General features: G+C 37.4%; 1 protein-coding gene across 8 annotated transcripts in view; it reads right to left on the bottom strand.

The window, feature by feature from the left end:
* Positions 1–25,031, bottom strand: part of znf385c (zinc finger protein 385C) — a 113,670-nt gene that overhangs the window by 17,377 nt on the left and 71,262 nt on the right. For 6 of the 8 annotated variants that reach the window (XM_048209447.1, XM_048209431.1, XM_048209439.1 and 3 more), the window contains 2 exons: positions 11,708–11,850; positions 10,133–10,243 (listed from right to left, as the gene is read on the bottom strand). In XM_048209447.1, coding sequence (XP_048065404.1) covers positions 10,133–10,243; positions 11,708–11,850 — 254 coding nt within the window. The remainder of the gene's footprint in view (positions 1–10,132; positions 10,244–11,707; positions 11,851–25,031) is intronic. The other 2 variants (XM_048209471.1, XM_048209478.1) reach the window with 2 other exon arrangements.

Raw genomic sequence — 25,031 nt, 5'->3', positions numbered from 1 at the left:
GAAGTGTGATGCTCTGGGCAATGTTCTGCTTTTCCAGCCATTCATGTGGACGTCAATTTGACACGTGCCACCTACCTAAACATTGTTGCAGACCAGCTACACCCCTTCATGACAATGGTGGAAGTAGCTTCTTTCAGCAGCAATGCACTCTGCCACACTGCACACATTGTTCAGGAATGGTTTGAGGAACATGATGAAGAGTTCAAGGTGTTGCCCTGGCCTCCAAATTCCCCAGATCTCAATCCAACTGAGCATCTGTAGGATGTGCTGAAACTTCAAGTCCCACCCTGCAACCTACTTGAATGATCTGCTGCTAACGTCTTGGTGCCGGATACCACAGGACAACTTCAGGGTTCTTGTAGAATCCATGCCTCGACGGGTCGGTGCTGTTTTGGCAACATGCACAGGACCAAAAGCATATATTTTGATCAATATATTATTTTCATACTTCAATTTGTGTTATTTCTCTCACTATTATGTTCAATTTTGTTTTCTTCATGGACTTTTAGTTTGTAATTCTTCACTTCCTGTGTTCCTTTGTTTGATTTTCCCACCACTAATCTGTTACCGTGGACACTAACTATCATCACAGCTGTTTGTCATTTAGCTCATCACCAATGTGTATTTAAGTTCCTGCTGTTCACTTAGTCTTTGTCTGGTCACGTTTACGTTATGGTGTGTTTCTCGGCCTTTGTTGGATTACGTTAATTTTGTATTGGATTTTTATCCATCTACCTCTTCATCAGTTTGTTTGCTATGCACACTCCGGAAAGTGTGACCAGACCACCCAAACATGGACGATAGGGTAAGAATTATCATTCTGGCTCAAGAGAGCCATGATTTTTTTTCTTTTACAAGTGAGTTTGCTGTCTAGCCGTAACCATCTCACTTGACGACTGAGGAAAAGGGGACACTTGCAAGATTGATAATATTAGAGAGAAAATAACCATACAACTGTCTACTACAGTATCATGTCAGACAGTGCACTGTAGTGTCCCTGAGGAAAAATTCCATTCATTTGTTGCTTTAGAACATGAAGAATTGTCTAAACTTGTTAAATCATCAAAATCAACAACATGTATGTTAGACCCTATACCGACTAAGCTATTGAAAGAGATGCTTCCAGAGGTCATAGATCCTCTTCTTAATATCGTCAATTCATCTTTATCACTAGGATATGTACCGAAAACCTTTAAGCTGGCTAATATTAAACCTCTTATTAAAAAAAACACAACTTGATCCTAGAGAATTAGTCAATTACAGGCTGATCTCAAATCTACCTTTTCTGTCAAAATACCAGGAAAGGCAGTTTCATCACAACTACGTTCCTTCTTGGAAAGAAATGGTATCTGTAAGGATTTCCAGTCAGGACTTAGACCGTACCATAGTACTGAGACTGCTCTCATTAAAGATCATGGTTGTATCTCTCTATTAGTGTTACTAGATCTTAGTGCTGCTTTTGACACTATCGACCACAATATTCTTTTGAATATATTCTTTTGAATAGACTTAAATTATGTTGGAATTAGTGGAATTTCTATTGTCATGGTTCAAATCATACTTATCTGACCGTTATCAGTTTGTAGTAGTAAACGAAGAGATGTCATATCGATCACAAGTTAAAGTTGCTTTTCACTCTGTACATGCTACCCTTGGGAGATATCATTAGGAAGCATGGCGCTAGTTTTCACTGTTACGCTGATGATACTCAGCTCTATATTTCTTCAAGCCCTGACGAAACTTACCAATTTACAAAATTAACGGAATGCATACAGTAGCTGACATAAAAAATTGGATGACCAGTAATTTCTTACTAATAAACTCAGAAAAAACAGATTCTAATTTTTGGACCAAAAACTTGAATACTGTCTAACACTGGATGGCTGCTCTGTTAAGTCTTCGTCATCAGTTAGGAACCTGGGTGTGCTCTTCGATACCAATCTTTCATTTGAAGGCCATGTTTCTAGCATCTGTAAAACTGCATTCTTCCATCTTAACAGTATATCTAAACTACGACATATGATCTCAATGACAAAAGCAGAACAGTTAGTTCATGCGTTCATGACCTCAAGGCTAGATTACTGTAACGCTCTACTGGGTGGTTGTTCCGCTCGCCTGATAAACAAACTACAGCTGGTCCAAAACGCAGCAGCTAGAGATCTTACTATAACCAGTAAGCATGACCATATTAGCCCAGTTCTGTCAAAACTGCATCGGCTCCCTATTAAACATTGTATAGATTTTAAAATCTTACGTCTTACCTACAAAGCACTAAATTGTTTAGCTCCACGTTACCTGAGCGAGCTTTTAATGCATTATATGCATTATAGTCCTTCACGTCTATTGCGATCTCAGAAATCAGGCCAGTTGATAATACCTAGAATTTCAAAATCTGCAGGCGATAGATCCTTTTCTTATTTGGCACCTAAACTCTGGAACAATCTTCCTATCATTGTTCGGGAAGCAGACACACTCTGTCAGTTTAAATCTAGACTAAAAACACATCTGTTTAAACTTGCATACACACAACACATTATCTACCTCTATAATTCAATTCATGCAAATTATTAGGCTGCATAGATTTGGTCAGCTGGAACCGGAAACACTTCCCATAACACCTGATGTACTCGCTACATCATAAGAAGAATGGCATCTACGCTAATATTAGTCTCTCTCTATTTATCCTGAGGTTTGCCGCAGCCTGCCAGATCCAGGCTGTATCCAGATGAGATGAAGGTCCTGCATCTAGAAATGACAATAATGCAGCCCTGAAGTGTCAACTAAACTACCCCCTGCAAAGGCCTTCTTCCCTCTCCTTTCCCTATGTATAGATAAAACGTTACCAAATTATTAAAGTTCGCATAGATCAAACATGCAAACCTATAGACCAAACATGTAAATGAACGGCAAGAATGCATTAAAGTTATTTGGTTTTTCAGTAGGAAAGGTGTCATTTAAGTGGCCCCTAAAAGTTAAAACCTTGTTTGAAAATCCCGCTGGAGAACGCCCTCCTGGAGAAGGACCAATTGCCAAACTAAGTGCGCTGAAACTCTACAGAAAGGCAGTAACTACAGCACCTGAAATACAGCACAGAAAAACCAATTATTAAAACAGGACTTTTTTCGTTTTCTACAGATTAGAAATTATATTTTGAAGGACACCTCATTATGTACTAATAGAAGTCTATCTCCTATAGAAAAACTTATTTTTCCAAACAACTGGAAAGAAGTCAGTGAGTTTGTTTTATAAGGTTCTTAGTGTTACATTTGAGGGACAAGTAGCTTTAAATAGACTTGCTTGGGAGAGGGAACTTTCTATCTCTATAAGTGAGGAAGAATGGGGTAATATTTGGAAATATGCCAAATCCATTTCAGTATGCAATCGTGTCAAGGCGATACAATTTAAAATTGTACACAGAGTGCACATTTCACCAAACCGTAGACATGCATTTAACAATACCCATTCACCTTTATGCCTTAATTGCAAAACACAAGTTGGCACCCTCACTCACTGTCTTTGGTCATGTAATCAGTTACAAATATACTGGACCAAGATTGTATTTGAAATGAATAAAATCTTTAAGGAGTTGGTATTGGATCCTCTATTGTTGATCCTCAGTCTGCCGGATAAAGCTTTGACTTTATCAAATGAAAAGAGACTTTACAATCTTCTCACATTTGCAGCCAGGAAAAACATATTATCGAGATGGATAAGTGATAAGACTCCGACTATATCTGGATGGCACAGGATTTTAATGGAACTAATCCCATTGGAATATTTAACGTATTGTTAATGATCAACCAGATCAGTTTATAATGTCTGGAAGCCTTATATCAGTAAGCTAGGGATTGATGTGTCAACTATCTTGATGAAGAGTTTTCCTATTCATGTACCCCAAGTGAGTGCATGAATTTTCGAATTTTGTTTTGTACTACCACTGTGTATTTAGTGTGGTTATCCATTTAATTTTCAAGTATCTCATTTTTCTTTTCCTTTTTAGTGACCTAGGATAAATCTGCTTATTGTTACTTTGCCGTTACCTTTTTTTCTTTTTTTTTTTTTTCTTTTTTTCCTCTACATCTTCAATGATTATGGTTTATATTCATGTGTGTTTTGTTTAAGTTGGAAAATGTTCAATAAATATACTGTTTAGAAATATTGCTGCGTAAGGACAGCATAGTGAACACTATGGACTGGGATTTATATTTTGTATTAACCTGTTTGGACTGTGTTATGATTACTGTCATTCTGTCAAGTCTTGTTTCATCGCCACCACCACAGAGCTCACCCAGTCCTCCAGCCCTTTCGCTGCCAGATGTTTACAGCCCTGCATTCTCTCCGGGGAGTTCCTGCTATGACGTTGAGCCACAGGTCGCACAACCACCAGCAGCACCCATGCATAAGGATTCTACGGGCTCCGCCTCCGGCCTCTGATCACTTCGCTCCATCTTGGCCCATTGACCTGTTGGCTCCTCCTTGGTTTCTCCCACCATCTGCTCCACCGGGTTCCCTCGTCCCACAGGCTCCCCCTTGGTCAGTTGTCACACCACTTATGCCACAGACCTACGGGTTATCCACTGCGCTCTGACCCTCCACCCCATCAGCTGCGGTTGGTTCCTCCTTCCCTTCAGTCTCACCGCCATCCTTGGTTGAACCGGCATGGCCCCAGTCCTCGGGCGCTCTGGCTCCGCCTCCGACGCTCATCACCGCAGCTGCACCCAAGTCTCCAGAACCTGCGATGATGCTCAGCTCCATCGACTCTCCATCTGCGCCTGTGGATCCATTGGCCTTGTCTCCATCGGTCGGCTCCCAGATGTCGACAGCCACGCCATCTACATCTTGGCTCTTCCCTCCTTCGACTCCGCCGTGAGCTGTCGGCTCCAGGAAACTCTGGGTCTGTGCCATAGGACATTATACATCTCTTCCGCTTTTACACCACCGGTTATGACCACCCTCCCTTCGCTGTCCTGTTACCATCCCTGTGCCACTCCTTCGTCATGCTGTTCACCTAATATATAAATATAAATATATATATATATATATATATATATAAATAAATTGTAGGTGGGTCCAAGTTTTTATAAACGTGTATACATTGAGTGTGTTTGAGGGTGATTGATGCAATTCAGTAGAGGGCCTGAATTACAATTGCAGGTGTCAAATGGAACACACTTTATAATTACACTGTTGAAAACACACTTTTTGTGTGTGAAACACTACACCACTTCAAGCAAAAAACATGAATGTTTCTAGACTCCAGCAATCATCTAAAGCTGTAATCCAGATTTCTGCTGAAATGTACTATAATAATTCAGCATGTAATTAAACTGAACATGAGCAGTTGACATGCTGAGCTGTGAATTCCTTATTGCTTACTGAATTAAAAAATCGATTTGATTTTTGAAAATGACACCAGCACTGTTTAAAAAGCACAGAAATGACATTTAAAATTGCAAATGGAATGGCAGTTGGTTAAAGTTTTTTAAATTGCAAATCAAAGCTGACACCGAGTTCATCAAGCAAATCTCGGGCTAATATCAGTGCAGAAATGAGTCTGTGGGCCCAGAGGGAGTAATCAACCCGCAAAATCCTCTTAAGTACTTAGCAGATGACCCTCAGCCGGGGACAACACTGTCTGCACTGAACAGATGAGCAGGAGGGATGTTTATACACACCCCTATATATAGTTTGGTGCCAGTAAGATTCTTTTTTTTTTTTACAAAATGAATCCATTTATTCAGAAAGTATAGTTCAGAAAGGACAGTTAATTGATTAAAAGTGACAGTAAAGACATGTATTATGTTACACAATATTTCTATTTCAAATAAATGCTGTTCTTTTGAACTTTCTATTCAAAGAATTCTGCAAAAAAAAAAGTATCATGATATCCACAGAAATATGAAGACGCACAACTGTTTTCAACAATGTTTCTTGAGCAGCAAATCAGAATATTAAAATGATCTGTGAAGTATAATAAATCAAATCTGTAAAGAATGGTAAAATAGAGAGGAGACAAAACGAAATAGACAGACGGGCTAACAGACAGAGAGGTAGAGTGCTGTATGGTGAACCACAAGCAGTGGGAAACTAATGAGCAATTGATAGAGTTTCAGACGTCTAACTGAGCAAACGCTGTTGGGTTTCTTTCTCAGAATATATCTGGGCTGAAAATGCCCCAAATAGCAGTGAAAACTGAACAGCAGAACACAAATGAAACACAAATGAAGTCCCTAATCTATAGTTTTTCCACAGCTCATCGGAACATACAAATACACAACTTTTAAATGTACAGGTTCGTTTTTATGACTAAAATAGATTTAGCTAATGGCTGCCCTGTGTGTTCCGATCCAACAGACGAGCTACTGTAGCTCAAATTGCTCAAGAAGTTAATGCTGGTCCTGATAGGTTCCTCCGAAAGCGCCAACAGTGGGCACGTGAGCATCAGAACTGGACCACGGAGCAACGGAAGAAGGTGGCCTGGTCTGATGAATCATGTTTTCTTTTACATCACGTGGATGGCCGGGTGCATGTGCTTCGCTTATCTGGGGAACACATGGCACCAGGATAAACTATGGGAAGAAGGTAAGCCGGCGGAGGCAGTGTGATGCTTTGGGCAATGTTCTGCAGGGAAACCTTGGGTCCTGCCATCCATGTGGATGTTACCTTGAGATGTATGACCTACCTAAGCATTGTTGCAGACCACATGTACACCCTTTCATGGAAACGGTATTTCCTGGTGGCTGTGGCTTCTTTCAGCAGGATAATGCGCCGTGCCACAAAGCAAAAATGTTTCAGGAATGGTTTGAGGAGCACAACAACGAGTTTGAGGTGTTGACTTGGTCTCCAAATTCCCCAGATCTCAATCCAGTCGAGCATCTGTGGGATGTGCTGAACAAACAAGTCCGATCCATGGAGGCCCCACCTCACAACTTACAGGACTTAAAGGATCTGCTGCTAACATCTTAGTGCAGATACCACAACACACCTTCAGGGGTCTAGTGGAGTCTGTGCCTCGACGGGTCAGGTTTGACAGCAAAAGGGGGACCAACACAATATTAGGAAGGTGGTCATAATGTTATGCCTGATCAGTGTATATACTTTACTGTATATATAAAATTCTCGATGGTGTGCAACCTGATGTAAACAAAACTGACTGACAGATCAGAAGCGCACACACAGAGTGCGCAATCCCGATATACACACACACAGAATTACAGTATTTCAAGGTGAGTATTCACGCAAACATTATCTGTTATGTGAGCTTATGTTATGTTATGCCTTAAGTGAACGTTTAGTTAATTGTTGGGAAAAAACATCTGATGTGTAACATAATAGATCCGTGCGGTGTAGGTCTTTATAGGCTGTTTGTTTCATTAATGTTAATCAAACAATTATGGTATCATGGAAAAAAATCTTGAATATATATATTTTTCCCATAGATATAGGTTTTAACTTCATTTATGCCAAATTTGATGGTATTACCAAGGATTTTAAGGTATTGTCTCTAGATGATTTTGTGGAACCTTCAGAAAACTTTAACTTGATTTTTCTCAAAGTTGACTTTGCTGACTCTATCAACTTCAAACAGGTATAGCTCAGTCATTTACTGTTGGATTCCATCAAATCATTTCATTTTGAAGGGGTTTTCATAGAGAATGTGAGAATAACAATAACTAATTTTTTTCATTTCTCAAATTGCTCATCGCGACTCATTTTGCCAGCACGGGTCACACACACACACACACACACACACGCACACACACACACACACACACACACAGATACACACACAGATACACACACAGATACATATGCTGATGATTATTGCTGCTGCAGAGCAAGTATGAAGCAAGTATGCTGTGAGCATGAAAGAGATGCTGCTGCTGCATAAATGGACACTCATAAATCCCCCAACAAAGCAGGAATGTGTATGTGTGTCCTGGAAGCTGTTTGGTCAATATTACATTCCAACCACAACCATTCGAACCATTCCTACCTTACACAACTGTAAATTTGTTGTCGAAAAAAATTTTAGTTTCAGCTTTATCACGGTTTTTGCTTAATGCTGAATATTAAATTATAATTTTACATATTAGCTTAAAAAATATAAATAAAAAACTGACTCTTGCAAGAGCAACACTGACATAACAGTTTCCCCAAAAATGAAAATACAGTCATCAAAATTCTTGCAAACCACCCTGAAACTGATCAAGTGTCGCTCAGAGGCTGACAGACACTGTAAGTGAGAGGGACGTAACTGTTTATGACAACACAAGCAGCATGAATCTGGCAATGGAGATAAAAATGCTTTAATTTCTCATGCACATCATCCTATCTGCACGGATCTTCTCTCCTCTCACACAGGCTGTCCAATGCAGCACTAGACTTGCCAGAAACAAGAAAGGCTGTTAAAGCTGCACTGCACTGTTGAGTCATTTACATGTAGTAAATATACATAAAAAGCCATACTCTAAACCAGTTTGATTTTTTTGTTTGCTGAGGAACACACAAAAAGGTGGATAAGGGATGAGGTGCTGGCAATTCTGACTATCAAGACTGTTTTCTCATCAAAAAAGGGACAATAAATGTAGAGCATAAAAAGAAGTTCTTATGAAACATTATATTTCAAGTTTTCCTATCAATAGCTATGGCTGTGTCCGAAAACTGGAAAATGCTGCCTTCTGCGGACACATTTCAAGGTAGTAAGGCATCAAGGCACGTCCGAATCCAATGTTAGCTTCACTTCCTGTCTCATGAGATACCTTCCTCAGATCGATTTTTGAAGGAAGCATAGATGTATCCTTAGCTGCCTTTGATATCCCACAATCCTGTGCTTTCCATTCTGTGACAGTTGAGCTAGAAAAATAAAGATGGCGTCCGAAAGTTGCGTTTGCTATCAGTTTGTGTATAAATGTACGATTTTAATCAACATATTTCAATTTTGATATCATTTCTATCGAGAAATCACTACTGTAATAATTAAATATTTGTTTAGTTCTCTCCAAAGCTCGCGCTATATTGCTGTAGATCATTAAACTGTTACGCTGCCTCAGAAGTCTGTCCGAAATCAGTTTCGTGAGGTACCTTCATGCACAAACGCTGCCGTACAAGTCATTCTCTTATAAGACAGCGAGGCAGCAAGACAGCTACCTAGATTTTCGGACGCAGCCTTTGTTTGATCAACAGGTTGAAATTGTATAGTCATTATGCACTATTACTATGAACATCTGAAATTTCTTTGTCATAAATGTCGAGATCCAAAAAAAACAAACAAACAAACAAAAAAAAAAAAAAACAGTACTGCAGCCAAATGTGAATGAGATTTGAGAGCTGTGGCAGAGGGGAAGATTTTCAGTGAATGACCTACATCTGTTCTTCACACACAGCTATCATATGACTCAAATATATAGCGCACAAGTCATGTGACACTTTTATGAAGCTATTTGGTGCTTGAAAGCTGTGATTGGCATGAAATTTTGTTGTATGAAAAAAAGAGTTGCATGAAGATTCTTCAAAAATTATTTTGTGCTCAATGTAAAAATAACAGCATACAACTTTGGAACGACATGACAGTAAAAACAAAAAAAAAGACAGAATTTTCATTTTGGGTGAAAATATGATTTCAATCGAATATTTTAATGAAAATCTCTGTCCTTGATTTTATGTAGTATCAATTTTATATAAGCAATAAGAGATTCAAGGCTGTGCTATACTGTAGTCAATATATAGCATCACCTTACATTGCTTAATAGGACTGGGTTACAGTTAGTCTGCAGTAATTATAATAATACGACTACAATAGAAGTCAATGGGAAGTACCATTTAAATAGTTAAATGTGTGTGTGTGTGTGTGTGTAAGAGAGAGAGAGAGAGAAAGAAAGAGAGGGATGTTAAAGAGACTGATAATTTCACATTATCAAAGACAAAATGAAAACACCAAAGAGAGATAGAAAAACATGAAAGAAAGAAAGAAAGAAAGAAAGAAAGAAAGAAAGAAAGAAAGAAAGAAAGAAAGAAAGAAAGAAAGGATAAATGCTGTAAGGGATGAAACAGCTTTTACCCGTCCAGCGTGATGTTCACTGTCTGTCATCACAACTGCGGAGAGTAAAACACACACACACTACACACTAACCGTGGAGTTGAAGCGCAGGTGGCAGATATTGCATGAGATGACCTGTTTTTTCTTCAGGGACTGAGGAACACCAAACGTATGGTTTATCACGGCCTTCTGCACCGGGTCCATCTGAAGGAAGGGTGAGAAAATTATGTTAAAATGGACTGAGAAAAAAAAAAAAAAAAAAGATTTGTTCAAATCACTTCCTTCCAATCAACAGACTCTCTCCGCTCATTCAAAAACATCCTTTCCATCCCAGCGGCACTCTCTTCAGGCAACCCTGAACCTGACGCCCGGGGCCGAGGGACTTTCCCCCGACGCTCCTCGCCATGGGAATGTACACCACTTCACAACGAATCTGCATCTGGTCGCACGTCTGTTTGTTTTAGAGCCTCGAGAATGTTCTTGTTGTTCATCCGCAGTCATCCCTGACCGGCTGGGACGCTGCCAGGTCAATGTGTGTGTGTGTCAGTGAGTGTATGTGTCTGATGAAGTCGCCTATTGTCACCTCTGAGTACTGCAGAGGGTCAGGAGATAAGCATGATATTACTGCAGGAATGAAGGAGATGAGAAAAGAGATGAGAGAAGAAAAGAGTGAAGAGAGGATAATAAGCAGAGCAGAAGACAACAGCAGCAGCATTAAAAAGATAAAATGAGAACAGATTACACAAAAAACAAGAGAATGCATGAGTTTAGAAATACCAAGTAATACCAAGAGAAGAGAAGCAAGAAGAGACGAAAAGAGACAAGAAGAGAAAAGATGAGAAGACCAGACAAGAAGCGAGGCAGTAGAATCAAAGGAAGGGAAGAGATCATCACAAGACGAGAAAAGACAAAACATAATGAGACAAAAAGGAAACAATATGAGATGAGAAGACAAAAAAGAGGAGGAGAATAGAAGAGCAAAAACAAGGCAGAGAAGAGATGAGAATGCTAAAGCAGCAGTAAAGCGAAGAGGAGAGGAGCAGTAAGGAAAGCACAGGAAAGCAGTGGAGCTTAAGAGAGGAGAGAGGTCACTGACAGCTACTTTGCTTCAGAGACAGGTGCATTTATCACTCCAGTACACACACACACACACACACACAGATCTGATCAGAGAGGGAACCAGAACCTGACTATATATTAACAAACGCATATATATGCCACAAAGACGTGCCCTTGGTGTCTAAGATATATTATTCTTAGTCGGCCAACAGTGCGCTCAAAAACATAACACATGGAGAGTGTGTACGTGTGTGAGTGTGTGTCCAGAATGCAGATATCAGAAGAAAGAGCACCCTGTTACACACACACTGCCTCCAAAACTGTTCACAGAGAGTCTGAAACTAAATCTAGATCCTAATCTGAGCTGCTGCTCAAGTCTTAAATCTAAAATTACTATCTAATACAATACTCCTCTGTTTAGCGGCCCTTTTTACAAAGATTCTGCACTTTTAAAAATATCCTGCAGCCTGCTGAATCATTCCTGACATTTAGAGCTGACATTTGGGACCCAACGCAACACCTTTAAAATGTTCTGAGTCAACTTTAAATGATGACACATCTGGGAAGGTGAGGTTTAGAAAATAAAACCGAGAGTGTTGATTAACTCACAGTGTTGAAGTTGGGGAATAGGCTGAGGGGGGAGGAGCCGCTGAGCCGGAAGGGCAGGAAGTGTTTCAGGTCCAGAGGGGTCTGCAGCGGGCGACCCTGCACCGGTAATGACGCCAGCAGGGGGCTCCCCTGAGCAGTCGTACCTGAGAAGAGCAAAAACAACAACCGACACATATTAGAGAAAATCAGCAAAGAGACAGAGCATTAAGAAATTAGTGCATAAACCCCATGATCAATGAAGAGAAGGGAGATAGCTCTTACAGTTTTAAGTTAACCTATCATTATAATGACACAAAAACACAGTGACTGATCTGATCTATTCAGTATTAACAGTTAACATTGCAACAAAAAGAAGAAAAAAAAAATCAGCCTGAGAGGATTACAATGAAATCTGAATCTTTACATTTGACTATAGTATATACAAACACATGGAGTGAATTTACATAAATTGGGCCACTTTTTGACATTAACATTACAGTTATTTATCTTTTTTTTTTGTCCCTTTGAACAATAAATTTCCATGACTCTTTAAGTTGTTTGTGATTACTTTGATAAGGTTTTAAAAAAAAATCAATTTAATATTTAATCCTAAAAATGTACATTTACTTATGACTTTCACATTAACTTTTTTGTAAACCAAATTCTAGGCCTAGAAATCACAGTATAAATTCTCTAAAATACATCTAGATTTTCCATGATGGGAACGTGTACACCCCTATATATATAGCTATAGTATATTTACAAATATACCCTGTCATCTCTTTATTTGTATGAGGTTTATATATATATATATATATATATATATATATATATATATATATATATATATATATATATATATATATATATATATATATATATATATATATAAAACGTTTACATTGAATATCATTTCAACACTTCAGATGAAAATATTACACTAACACATTGGCAAGACATCTACTCAACAGAGCTTAAGTGTACTACATTACCCCCGTCCCAGATTACCCTGACATACGTAATAACGTCATACTGCAAAACCACCTTACCAATGTCTAAACAAACTTTCAAAGATATCAAAAGACGAAACCACAAACCATATAAATTGATATGCAACAAAAAAATGTCAAATTTCACTTGGTATATTAATACACATCAGAAACCAATAGGCTACAGTATATAATAAGAATACTGTTATTATTAACTTTGCTTGACCTATCGCTCTACAGCTTATTCTATAACCACATGACTGTTTACATGGACAAATATTTATAAATACATTGAGAAAAAAGTCACTGATCATATTAATAATACATACATATAAACACACACATACTCCAGTACAGACTGGACCACATCAGCTGTGTCTTGCTCAAAGAAACTGACACCATGGGATATGGGTTTTTTAATGGTGTGTGTGTGTGTGTGCGTGTCTACAGGGATATCATGTTTCTAATGGAGCAGGGATGTAGAGGTTTCTCATTTTCCAGTTGGCTGAATCTGAAATCTAGGAGCGTATAGATACTTACCCTACCACAAAGATCAATCAGTGTAGTGTACACACACACACACACCGCGGAGGCCTGATATCAGTCATTTAATTCTATGTCAAACTGTCACATTTGTGTGTGTGTGTGTGTGTGTGTGTGTGTGAGAGAGAGAAAGTACTGAAGCTTTCAACTCACAGAAGTGCAACATTAATCATAGCTTTGACAATTTATTAGAGCAAGTAAACACACATACCTGACCATACACACACATACAGATATGCTCAAACTGTCAGGATTAGGCATTTCTTAAGTGTACAAAAATCACATGGTGCCACATAAATGCTATTAAAAAGAGAAATCCTCTGGTCAAAAATATCATCTACTCCTATATGATTTTCCATCTTCCCTGGGACATAAAAAGAGAAGATTAGCAGACTGTTGTTTTTCATAAAAAGAATGAAAGTGAACAGTGACCACATGACTTTATAGTCTTATGAAGCCATACTATTGTTTTGTGTGAAAAGGTAGAAATTTACAGATCATTTATTATACTATGTTGTATTAAACCAATTTCTCTTACATGTCTTATTGCACTTAAACTGTCAAGGTTATGTCAAAAACAAATAAAGTTCACATAAACAGTCAGTTATGTCTGTGAACGTAAACAGAAGGGAAAGAAATCACATCTGTGTATTATATCTGTGTATTAAAGTGACCGCAGCATAATATACAGTACCTGCTGCTGTATATGCTGTTAATATGAACCAAACAACAAAAGAAAAACAGAATATCACTCACTGCTCTTGAATAAATAACTTTAGTAGCTTTAATAAGAATACATTTCTTGAATGCTCCTGTTAAATGCTCTGGCGAGGAGATAAACATGGTGGACTGTGTACAGCTCACTCAGTGGAGGAGCTAAGCTAATAGGGCAGATTGCTGCCAGTCATGGGCAGGGGCTACTCTTACGTAAGAGTAGGGAGAAATCTGGGACCGCTCGTTTAGAGAGACTCTTTATGATTTATAAGGAGTATGAAAAAAAGGATTAGTTGGATTTTTACCATTAAAGGCTGGTTGTTTGCACACACTGTGGACACACATCTGTGTTCAAACACCTTATAAAAGTGAATTTTGCATAATAGGTCCCCTTTAAAAAACTCAAATGAAAATGAGAAATGATGCTCTGAGAACTAACTGACAAGTTCAAAGTGCCAAAAATACTAAAACTAAAACTGAAATAAAAAATAAAACCTAAATAGAAAAAATAAAAATAACAAGCACAAGTGACAAAATTTTAAATAAAATAAAAATGAAAACTGAAAATATAAAAAATAAAAGTTAATTCAAAATATTAATAAATACTTTCATTGTATATGAATATAAAATAACGTCATTGTTTCTCCAGTGTGTCATAAACAATCACAACATGCTAAATTTGAAAATGTGCATAGGGAATATTATCAGTGAATAACTGTTTAATTTTTGAATATGGATTATACCAGGTACTATACAGGCTAATTTTAGTTCTTTTTGGAGCTTGAGAGACCTTGGTCATCATTCACTTTCACTGTATGGAAAAAAGCCTGCCTAACATCCCCTTTTGTGTTTCATGGAAGATAAAAAGTCCAAGCGGTCTGGAACAACATGAGTATGATTAAATGATGACAGAATTTCCATTGTGGGATGAATTATCCCTTTAATTTTCTACTTCTTTAAAACATAAAGCACTTCAGAGATGTTTCAGTGAAGTCGCTTCAGTGCTAAAGCCTTATAAAACTCCATTCCATCACATTTTCATGTTCCAAATAAATGTCTGTATGAGAGTGTGTAATCTGTCTAAATCAATGGAGCTCAAAATAAATGACCATCACACCCTGAAAAGGCAGACTTCTTTTTCAAGTGATCCCACGCACGCAATATTCAACTAGAAACACATACATCCACACAATGAACGTCTCACACATGCTCTTGGCCTCAAACATATAAAGCTTGGAATTCAGATGGTGCCACATAGTGTATGCTGGTGTATGAATGTAGTGGACCATAACACATTGAGTAGAAAGACACAATCTTTTTTTCCCTCTCTCTTTCCTGACAACATTTGAAAGGCATAATTATGATTTCCAAAGAGCTGTAATTAGCAGAATCCGCTTCTCTTGCCTCTCTGTCTATCTCCCTCCCTCCATCTCTCATTCTTCCTCTCAAACATAGCCACAAAAAGAGTACAGAGTCCAGCTGGCATCTCTCGCTGTGTTTCTCTGTCACATTACATATTCCTTTCACATTTGTTTCTCATATATATATATATATATATATATATATATATATATATATATACATACATATATATATACACACACACACACACACACACACACACACACACACACACACACACACGCACACACATATGAGAAACATATTATATATATATATATATATATATATATATATATATATATATATATATATATATATATATTATATATATATATACACACACACACACACACATATATATATATATATATATATATACACATACACCAAATCTAAGCTTCTAATTGTCTTAATTATTTGTCAGGAAATTAGCTAAATTTAAGCAAATGCATTACTTAAAAAGAAATTGGTGTCTCAGAAAAATATCAAATACAGAATGAAGTTTTTGGCAGAATGTGGAAAGTTGTGTGTGGAGTGATGAATTATAATGAAACACGAGTTGCATGGTGATGCTCCAGAGCGGTGTCTTTGAAAATCTGCTGAGAAATAATAATAAATTCATCTCTAGCACAGTGAGGCATGGAGGAAGAGCTGTCATTGTGTGGGAAGCCTTTTTAGCAGCTGCTATTGGTGAACTGCTGCTTCATTGCGAAAAGTCATTTCATTCTTTGGAGTACAGGAGAATATTGCAGAATGGCTTGTTTCGCACATATGAAAAGTTGTTATCTAAAGAGGAATGATCAGATGTTATTTTTCAACAAGACAATGCTCCTGCCCAAACTGTAAAGACAACTAAGAAGAACTATACTGAATATTTGGTCTCACATTAAACTCAAACGAGCTGAGAGAAATTTTTCAACTAGTCATGAACTGTTTGAAGCCACACTGAGTGGAACAACATTGACTCTTCTTCCTGTAAAAAGCGGTCTGCAAGTTTACCCACACGGCTTAAACATTTAAAGAAAACAAAGGGGAAGGCTATTCCATGCTAAGTTCCTTTATCTACAGTATTTGTGCAATTCTTCCTGACCAGTGATTTGTGATTTAAATGGTTATGACCATTAAAAGACCACTAAATATTTGCTATTGCCGCACTGTCTCTGTTAACAAACAATCGAAACATGCACACAGAAAGCTTCAGTTAGCGCGTCAGTGCAGTGTTGATTTCTCTTCATGCTTGAACAGACAAAAACACAAAATTATGTCAAAATTCCCATTTTGGTGAGTATCAGTGGCAGTTCCAGACCACAGTAAATTGGGGTCATCATTTACTCATGTTGTTCCAAATATGACTTTCTTTTGTTGAACATAAAAGAAGATATTTTGAGAAATGTCACATTGTTTTGTTTTTGTTTTTTCATCCAGATGCCAAGGGGCACCGAAACGTTTTGGTTAACAACATTCTTCAAAATATCTTCTTTTATGTTCAACAGTTCAACAGAAGAAAGAAACTCATGTTTGGAACGACACGAGGGTGAGTAAATGATGACAGAATTTTACATTTTTGGGTGAACTATCCCTTTAACCTATTTTCAGGATTATTGAAAGTCAATTTTACTGGGTCATGTATCACTCTGCAATATTTAAACGTGAAATAAATGATTTCAAGTTAATTTATATTTATTAAGTAATCTTGTATTGTGGTGATAATGAGCAGTGATGACATAGCTTTAATATCTGGGCTCTTTTCTGCATCTGTAAACTTGTATAACACAAAAAAAATTGATAATATGTGCAAAATCTTACAGATGGGAAAATTAAATGATCTGTAATATTATCATGCATGCTCAATTTATAAATGCAAAAACAGACCATTGTTTAAAAAAACATCTAACACTGTATAAGCAACACTGGACAATTTGATAAATATCATTTCTCACTATACATGAACATGACTGAAAATTAATATTTTCTTTTCCCTGTACCTTTTCTTGGGTATCTCTGTGGTATGCTGAAGATGTGAAACACTGTCTCTGTGATAGTGATGTGTCTCTCATAAACGGTTCATTCATTGCATTGGTCATACTCATAATTTATCTTTGGCTCCATTATAATGACTTCCTAACTCGGAATATGATCAAAGATTGCGTTTGTGGACGTGTTCGGAGAAATTATCTATTGAAAAATTAGATTTTAAGTCCGTTCAAATAAACGAGATGACAAAGATTTTTCTGTTTTGCTGAACGAAATTCAAATCACCAAATCAAGTCAGTAAAATGATCTGAGAGTTTAAAAGGTTATGGTACAATAAAGTACTCTTTTCATCATCAATGCCACAGAAAAAAACTGCACATTGCATCCAGTTTCAGAAAAATGTTTGGTGCGATATGATTCCAAATTGGGGGGGGGCCTTGTTGTGACAAGCTTGTTGACATGGGGGCTTGTTCAGGTTTTATATTACCTTTTAAATCAGATTTTTTTTTTTTCATTTTACACCAAAACTTTTTTTCCTCCAAAATCTTAAAACATTTTTGGACCCCACTGCACATGTTTTTAACTAGTTTGCATGTGAACGTGTATGACTGTGTTTGTTTTCAGAGTTTGGATAAAGGCATTGCCGACATCCCTATTTCAATTTACATAACACACAAGCCTACAGCATCTAACACACACACACAACCTAAGCTCAGTGTCACACACACACTCACAAACAAACCCTGCGGCAGCAAACCCTGCCTGAGTCCATCTTGTGACGAAACTGAGGGTGACAGGCATGTGCGTGTGTGTTTGTGTGTATGCACATGTATATCTCTTTTTATTTGTGCTTGCCTATTTGTATGTGTGTGTGTGTGTGTGTGTGTGTGTGTGTGTGATGCGAGAGAATGTGACAAAGAGAGATCTGAATTCTGTGCTGTTTGGGACGAGTACATAATGTTTAGCTGCAATGTGCACTGAAGCCCTTTTAAAAGCAAACACAAATTCAGCTTAGGCTTGATCAGTCCACTAGAACCAGCTCAGACTGTGTGGGGTCAGACCCGAAATCTGCTGATGTTTGGCTCCTCAGTAGTGGACCTGAGGAACTGATCAGATGGATACAGGACAGTTTGAAAAGAAAAAAAAACATTTGGAGAACAACTAGGGTGCTGTTTACACCTGGTATTAAGATGTGTTTTGGTCTAAAACATTTTGAGCTAGTCGACTTTTGAGCGCTTTAAGAGGTTGAAAATGCAATTTGTGCAGATTGCTTTCATAGTGTAAATGTTTATGTGGTCGAATGCATTCGAACAGCCACATAAGGGGCCATTAACATATCACGTCTTTTGCGTGCTCAAATTCGTTATTTCAAATGTAGCCGCGCAGCAGGCGCACTCATAATGGAAGTGACATGGTCACGACGCGCATGCGGTGTGTTTTCCAGGCGCATGGAGGTGAAAAATTCTCAACTTTTCAGAATGCCTCAAGCGCACCGCAGGCCATAAAATCTAACTTTTTAAACTTTCATCCTAACAACAAAAAGAGCGGTGTGTAATGGAGAGCTGCATTAAGAAGCATTAAGCTGCATTCAATACCTATAGTGGTTATGGCCCTGGTTTGAAGAAGAAAAACGTACCAAGCACAATGGTCTCTCACTATTCCTGATTTCTAACATGCACTTACCGCACTTGGCGTGGTCTTGCGGCTGTCAGAGCAGAAAGAAAAGCTGCTGCTCGCTGTATGTTTTTCCGTTGTCTCCAGGCACGTTTATATGTAAATTGTGCAAGCTTATTTTGTCCATTAGAATGAAAGATCTGAAAAAACCCATATATTTACCCGCCCATAGACCCTCCCCTCAAGAAATCAGGATAGAAGTAGTTGAAAGTGGACAAAAGAGATGGATTAAAATACCAGGTGGAAACGAGTATGTGTCTCCCTCATCCACTTGTGATCCGATCAATCAAAACGCATCCAAATACCAGGTGGAAAAAGGGGCTAGGTGGATTTTTATTTTTTTATAATTGCTGATGACAAAGTATATTAGTGATTAGTGGCAGACCAATATATTGGTTAAAATAAGATTAGCTGATGAGCCAATAATTACCATTTTGGGATTATCAGCATTTGCCAGATTAAAATCTGAAGTTCAAAGTGCACATAATGTGTTTAAAAAAAAAAAAAAAAAAAAAATTGTGAATCAATTTTAAGGTAAAAATCATATTCTCATCAAAAAAAGCATAATATTTAAAGGTGCCCTAGAATCAAAAATTTAATTTACCTCGGCATAGTTGAATAACAAGAGTTCAGTACATGGAAATGACATACAGTGAGTCTGAAACACCGTTGTTTACTCCTTCTTATATAAATCTCATTTGTTTAAAAGACCTCCGAAAAACAGGCGAATCTCAACATAACACAGACTGTTACGTAACAGTCGGGATCATTAATATGTACGCCCCAATATTTGCATATGCCAGCCCATGTTCAAGGCATTAGACAAGGGCAGCCAGTATTAACATCTGGATCTGTGCACAGCTGAATCATCAGACTAGGTAAGCAAGCAAGAACAACAGCGAAAAATGGCAGATGGAGCAATAATAACTGACATGATCCATGATATCATGATATTTTTAGTGATATTTGTAAATTGTCTTTCTAAATGTTTCGTTAGCATGTTGCTAATGTACTGTTAAATGTGGTTAAAGTTACCATCGTTTCTTACTGTATTCACGGAGACAAGAGCCGTCGCTATTTTCATTTTTAAACACTTGCAGTCTGTATAATGCACAAACACAACTTCATTCTTTATAAATCTCTCCAACAGTGTAGCATTAGCCGTTAGCCACGGAGCACAGCCTCAAACTCATTCAGAATCAAATGTAAACATCCAAATAAATACTATACTCACATGATCCGATGCATGCATGCAGCATGCATGACGAACATCTTGTAAAGATCCATTTGAGGGTTATATTAGCTGTGTGAAACTTCACAGACACATTCAGGGGACACCTTAGACTTATATTACATCTTAAATGTAAAAACTGGTTCTAGGGCACCTTTAAAGGTGCAGTATGTAATATTTTCTGTCCGCTAGAGGTCGCTAGAGGCCTAATCAAAACAAAGCCGTAGCTTGACGCCAAGTTTGAGCACAGAATCTTGGGACGTGGTCTTCACCTCAACGGCCGGTGGAAAACAATTGGGATAGGACTCGTGAAGAAGTCATGTTCATGGATGTGTTTATTAATGTTACTGTAGTATGAAGCAGAGCAGGACCGAGTGTTGTGGGAGCTGAATGAGGCCGCTGGAGCAATTGCGCAACACACGCCTCACGAGCAGCTGAACTTTTATTATGCCACAGCCGCCGGCGCAGCTTCCATTTTTCCAGTCATGAGTATGAGGTAACGCAGCTCTGTTTATTATATTAGATACATTTGAGTGTGTTGAAAATTATGTTATAACGTTACTCTGTGCGTTCGCTCGGCGGCTGCTGAGAGACACTGTTACACACTGCAGTAAGATAGATCGATTTTAGAATATCATATTAAATGCTGCATGGCTTGTGTTGATAAATGGCATGAAATTAATTTTTAAAACGTATTGTATGATGGAGAAAATGCTGTATTACTGTTACTAAAAATAAAGCTGCATCTGATTATGCTGTTAGCTACTTGACAAAATAGTGTTTTTCTCGGAGTCATGGTAAAGCACGGTACTTGCAAAAAATCAAGAAAATTAGATTTAAACAATAAGGCGAGCTATATAAGAAATAGTTTCTCACGATTTACAAATAGTTGCAAATATTTGGGATATTGTAAGCACTCAGGTGAGCAAAATATATAACACAGGCACAGTGGTTTTTGGATATTTTACTGCAAAATTCTTACAAATTGCACCTTTAAGTATATTACTATATATATTAAGATGTAAAAATATTTTTATTTAAAATGTGAAAATTAATACTTATACAGCAAGGATTAATTTAATTGATCAAAAGTGACAGTAAAGACATTTATAAAGTCACAAAATATATCCATTTCAAATAAATGCTGTTCTTTTGAACATTCTTTTTTTATATTCATCAAAGTATCCTAGTATTGTTTCCACAAAAATATTAAGCAGCATAACTGTTTTCAACACTGATAATATTGAGCAGCAAATCAGAGTAATAAAAATGAGCTTTGCATCACAGGAATAAATTACATTTTAAAATATGTTAAAACTTAACATACTGTATATTTCTGCATTATATCAGCCATTAATCATCCTAAAACACCCATATCGGTCGACCTCTAAAGCATATACCAGTAAGATGGGATGACAGAGGGATGCATAATGAAAGAGAGATAGATGCTGATTATACTGTAGCTGTGGAAATGCAAATAGAGAAACAAAGTGGGCCTAATTGTTAATTATGTGTAAGCAGTTCTAAATCTCATTTGCTGGTATCAGGGGATTGACTATTGGCTGCATTCAGATACAGTGAGAGAACATGGGTCCTCCTAACGTTACATGACCGAAAGCATCTCAGTCTGCATCTTTCCATTTCTCAGGCTGGTCTGATGCCTCCTTCTTTGAAAGAAATCTAAATAAATAAATAATCTGCAGTCAGGTGCTCAAAAAAAAAAAAAAAAAAAAAAAAAATCAATCAAATCCTCACTCTCCTTCTTTTATGCACCAGATTGTCGAAACCCTTCAGCAACAATAATCAGGACTCACTCCCAAATCTCTTCAATTCACACTCTTTCTTTCCATCTCTCTCTCTGACCTGCATGTCTCTCTCTTTCTGTCCTTCCCTACATCATTTGTTCCCTCTGTTCCCTTCAAGAGAACAATCCTAAAGGACGACTATGCTAGTTCTGATTAGACGTAACAGCGCATGAAGAACATAATGAGAGAGGAAATGATGGAATGATTGTAAGCTCCACTGAAGCCGCGTGTCAGACGAACAGAAACAAGCAGAATTAATTAGTTGCAGCAGGAAGACCCTTACAGAACACTGAGGTCACCCAACATTGACCTTTGAAACCAGGAGATCTGATTGGCTGATGATGCAAACGTAACATGATGAGCATAATGAGCAAAGATTTTATCAATTAAGCATTAGAGAATGAAAAATAGGGCTATTCTGTCCCCTTTTTTCTGCTCCTTTGTTGTTATTTGTGTGTGTGTGTGTTCATTTTGCAGTTCACCTGCCAGCTAACATGGAATCAAGTACGTAATTAGGGGTCTCTGGCAGTGTGCGTGTGTTGCTGTGTGTGTGTGTGTGTGTGTCCAAACTCACATGGGAGTGAATAATAATGGCTAATGAAACATCATGATGTGCTCACTCATGCCGAATTGAATCTACCCAGAAATCTCAATTTAATGAAGTGCGTTTGTGTGCGTATGTGAACATACAAATGCGCCAGTCACAAAATAACAGTTTGTATAATGTGTGCACCTCAAATAGCCTCTCACAAATCATTTCTGTTGTGCCAGGTCATGTGCACTACCATTTATTTTTGTGCATTTACCATTTATTTTTTGTGCATTTACCATTTATTTTTGAAAGAATGCTCTTATGCTCAGAAAGGCTGCATTTATTTGATCAGAAATACAATAAAAACAGTAATATTGGGAAATATTGTTAAAATTGATAACTGTTATTTATTTGAATATATTTTAAAATGCAATTTAATTCCTGTGATGTCAATGCTGAGTTTTCAGCATCAATGTCACATGATCCTTCAGAAATCATTCTAATATGATGATTTGCTGCGAAAGGAACATTACTTCTTCTTATTATTATTAGTTGAAAATGGAAGTGTTTTTTGTAAGAACAGCATTTATTTGAAATCTTTTGTAAAATTATTTATGTCTTTAAGGTCTTTTGGACCTGACCTTGACTGATCTACATTTAAATCAACTAAGAAATTCTGTAATATATTCTCTGAAAAATCTACATATGCATTATTATACACTCGAGATTCTGTCGGATCCATATTATCTAACTGATAAATTCACAAACGAATGGAGAGAGAGGTGCAAAGCATGAAAAAAAGAAAAAAAAAAAATGTTGAATGAGCGTCTTTCCTGTTCATTAAGATGGACTATTCGCTATTGAAAATAATAGCCTCTTTTAATAACGTCTTATCTTCTCTGCTTGGATCCAGAAGGGGCTGACACAGAGTCTTTCAGCCTCAGCCACATTAAAAAGCAGTTTACTGGACATACTTGGAATGAATCGATGTGCCTATTGGGTATATTTAGCAAACACTTTTTCTGTAATATTTTGTTCTAAATATGATTATTAATATTATTACAAAATAATAATCAATTAATACAAAATTCTGCAACGAGAGTCTGTTTGTGAATTAAACAAGGCAGGTGGATATTATTCGTTTGTGTCGGCTGCGGTGTGAAGGTACTGCTAATGTAAGGTTGCTAGTGAATCAGAATAGGAAAAAAGCGTTAGCGAGCCCAAAGGAGACAATAAATGACGTGATTAAATGATAAGATCAGAAGGCAAAGCGCTTGAGTGTGACTAGGAGCCTCAAGTGTAGAGCGCTGTGTCGAAATAACATTTAATGTCTTTGAATCATTAGCATCATAAATTCTGCTTATAACTGAAAATAAAATCAACACAAAATTAGCATCATTAAAATGAAAATCATCCTAAAACACCCATAACTCTCACACACATGCATAAAAAGACAATTAAAATGTCAATGGAAGTAACTATTTAAATGGAGAGTTTCCTAACTTATTGTCCACTCAAAAACTGCAGAGCATATGGCCCCAAAAACCACATTTCATGTGCCATACGGTCAAATAAAGGCTCTTCAGTAGGTGTGTAAAGTGTACATTCTAGAGAGAGAGAGAGAGAGAGACTGAGAGGGAGAACATCATCAAAACCAATGGTGCAAAGCGGGCAACCCATCTGCCACAAAGGAACAATAAAGCCTAAGGCTTCTGTTGTGTGTGTGCGTGAATGTGTGTGTGTGTGAGTGTGTGTGTGTGTGTGTGTGTTAAACACCCTGAGGCTGCACAATGATAAATTACTCCTTTTTTCTTTTTCCCCCAGAGAGTCCGGCTGAAGGAAGGGAGGGTGAGAGGTTTGGTACACGATTGCAAATTTCAAATTGATAAAGAGTAGGAATTGCAGGACATAAATATATTTAAAAAAAATAATCAAAGCATCTGTCACACTTCTGTAAACCACAGCAGCACATGGAACAAACCGCCATGCAGATGAGGAGAAAAAACACAAGGAAATGGATGAGAAATAGAGAGGAAGTGTGTTCTTATTTGTGAGCGTCATGACTGCAGGGTGAATATATGCAGAGGGAGAGCGCATGCTGTTTTCTTATCTCAATCACACTGCGTGTGTGTGTGTGTGTGTGCTGGGAGAGAGCGGGACTGATAGCGACAGCAAATTCTTGCCAAAGGCTGTGCAGTTGTTACACTGATAAGACAAATTTCTTTAAAAAGATTTTTGCTCTTTTTTTGTACTATAGAGCTATTTAAAAAAAATATATATATCTATATATATTAAAAACTTTGAAATTAGAAGATGAACGTAATTTATTACAGCCAATACACTATTGATTATGGAAAATAATCTTATTAGTTTTATTATTAATTCTAATTTAATTAGCCATTTTAATTATATAATTATATTTAAATTAACGATGGCTTATTATTTTTACATTTTTTATTTAATTTCATACATTTCATTT

Source organism: Megalobrama amblycephala, linkage group LG1, assembly GCF_018812025.1.
Source record: "Megalobrama amblycephala isolate DHTTF-2021 linkage group LG1, ASM1881202v1, whole genome shotgun sequence".
In the NCBI taxonomy this organism is placed as follows: domain Eukaryota; kingdom Metazoa; phylum Chordata; class Actinopteri; order Cypriniformes; family Xenocyprididae; genus Megalobrama; species Megalobrama amblycephala.
The sequence above is the reverse complement of the archived record's forward strand: the minus strand, read 5'-3'. Positions and strand labels throughout refer to the sequence as shown.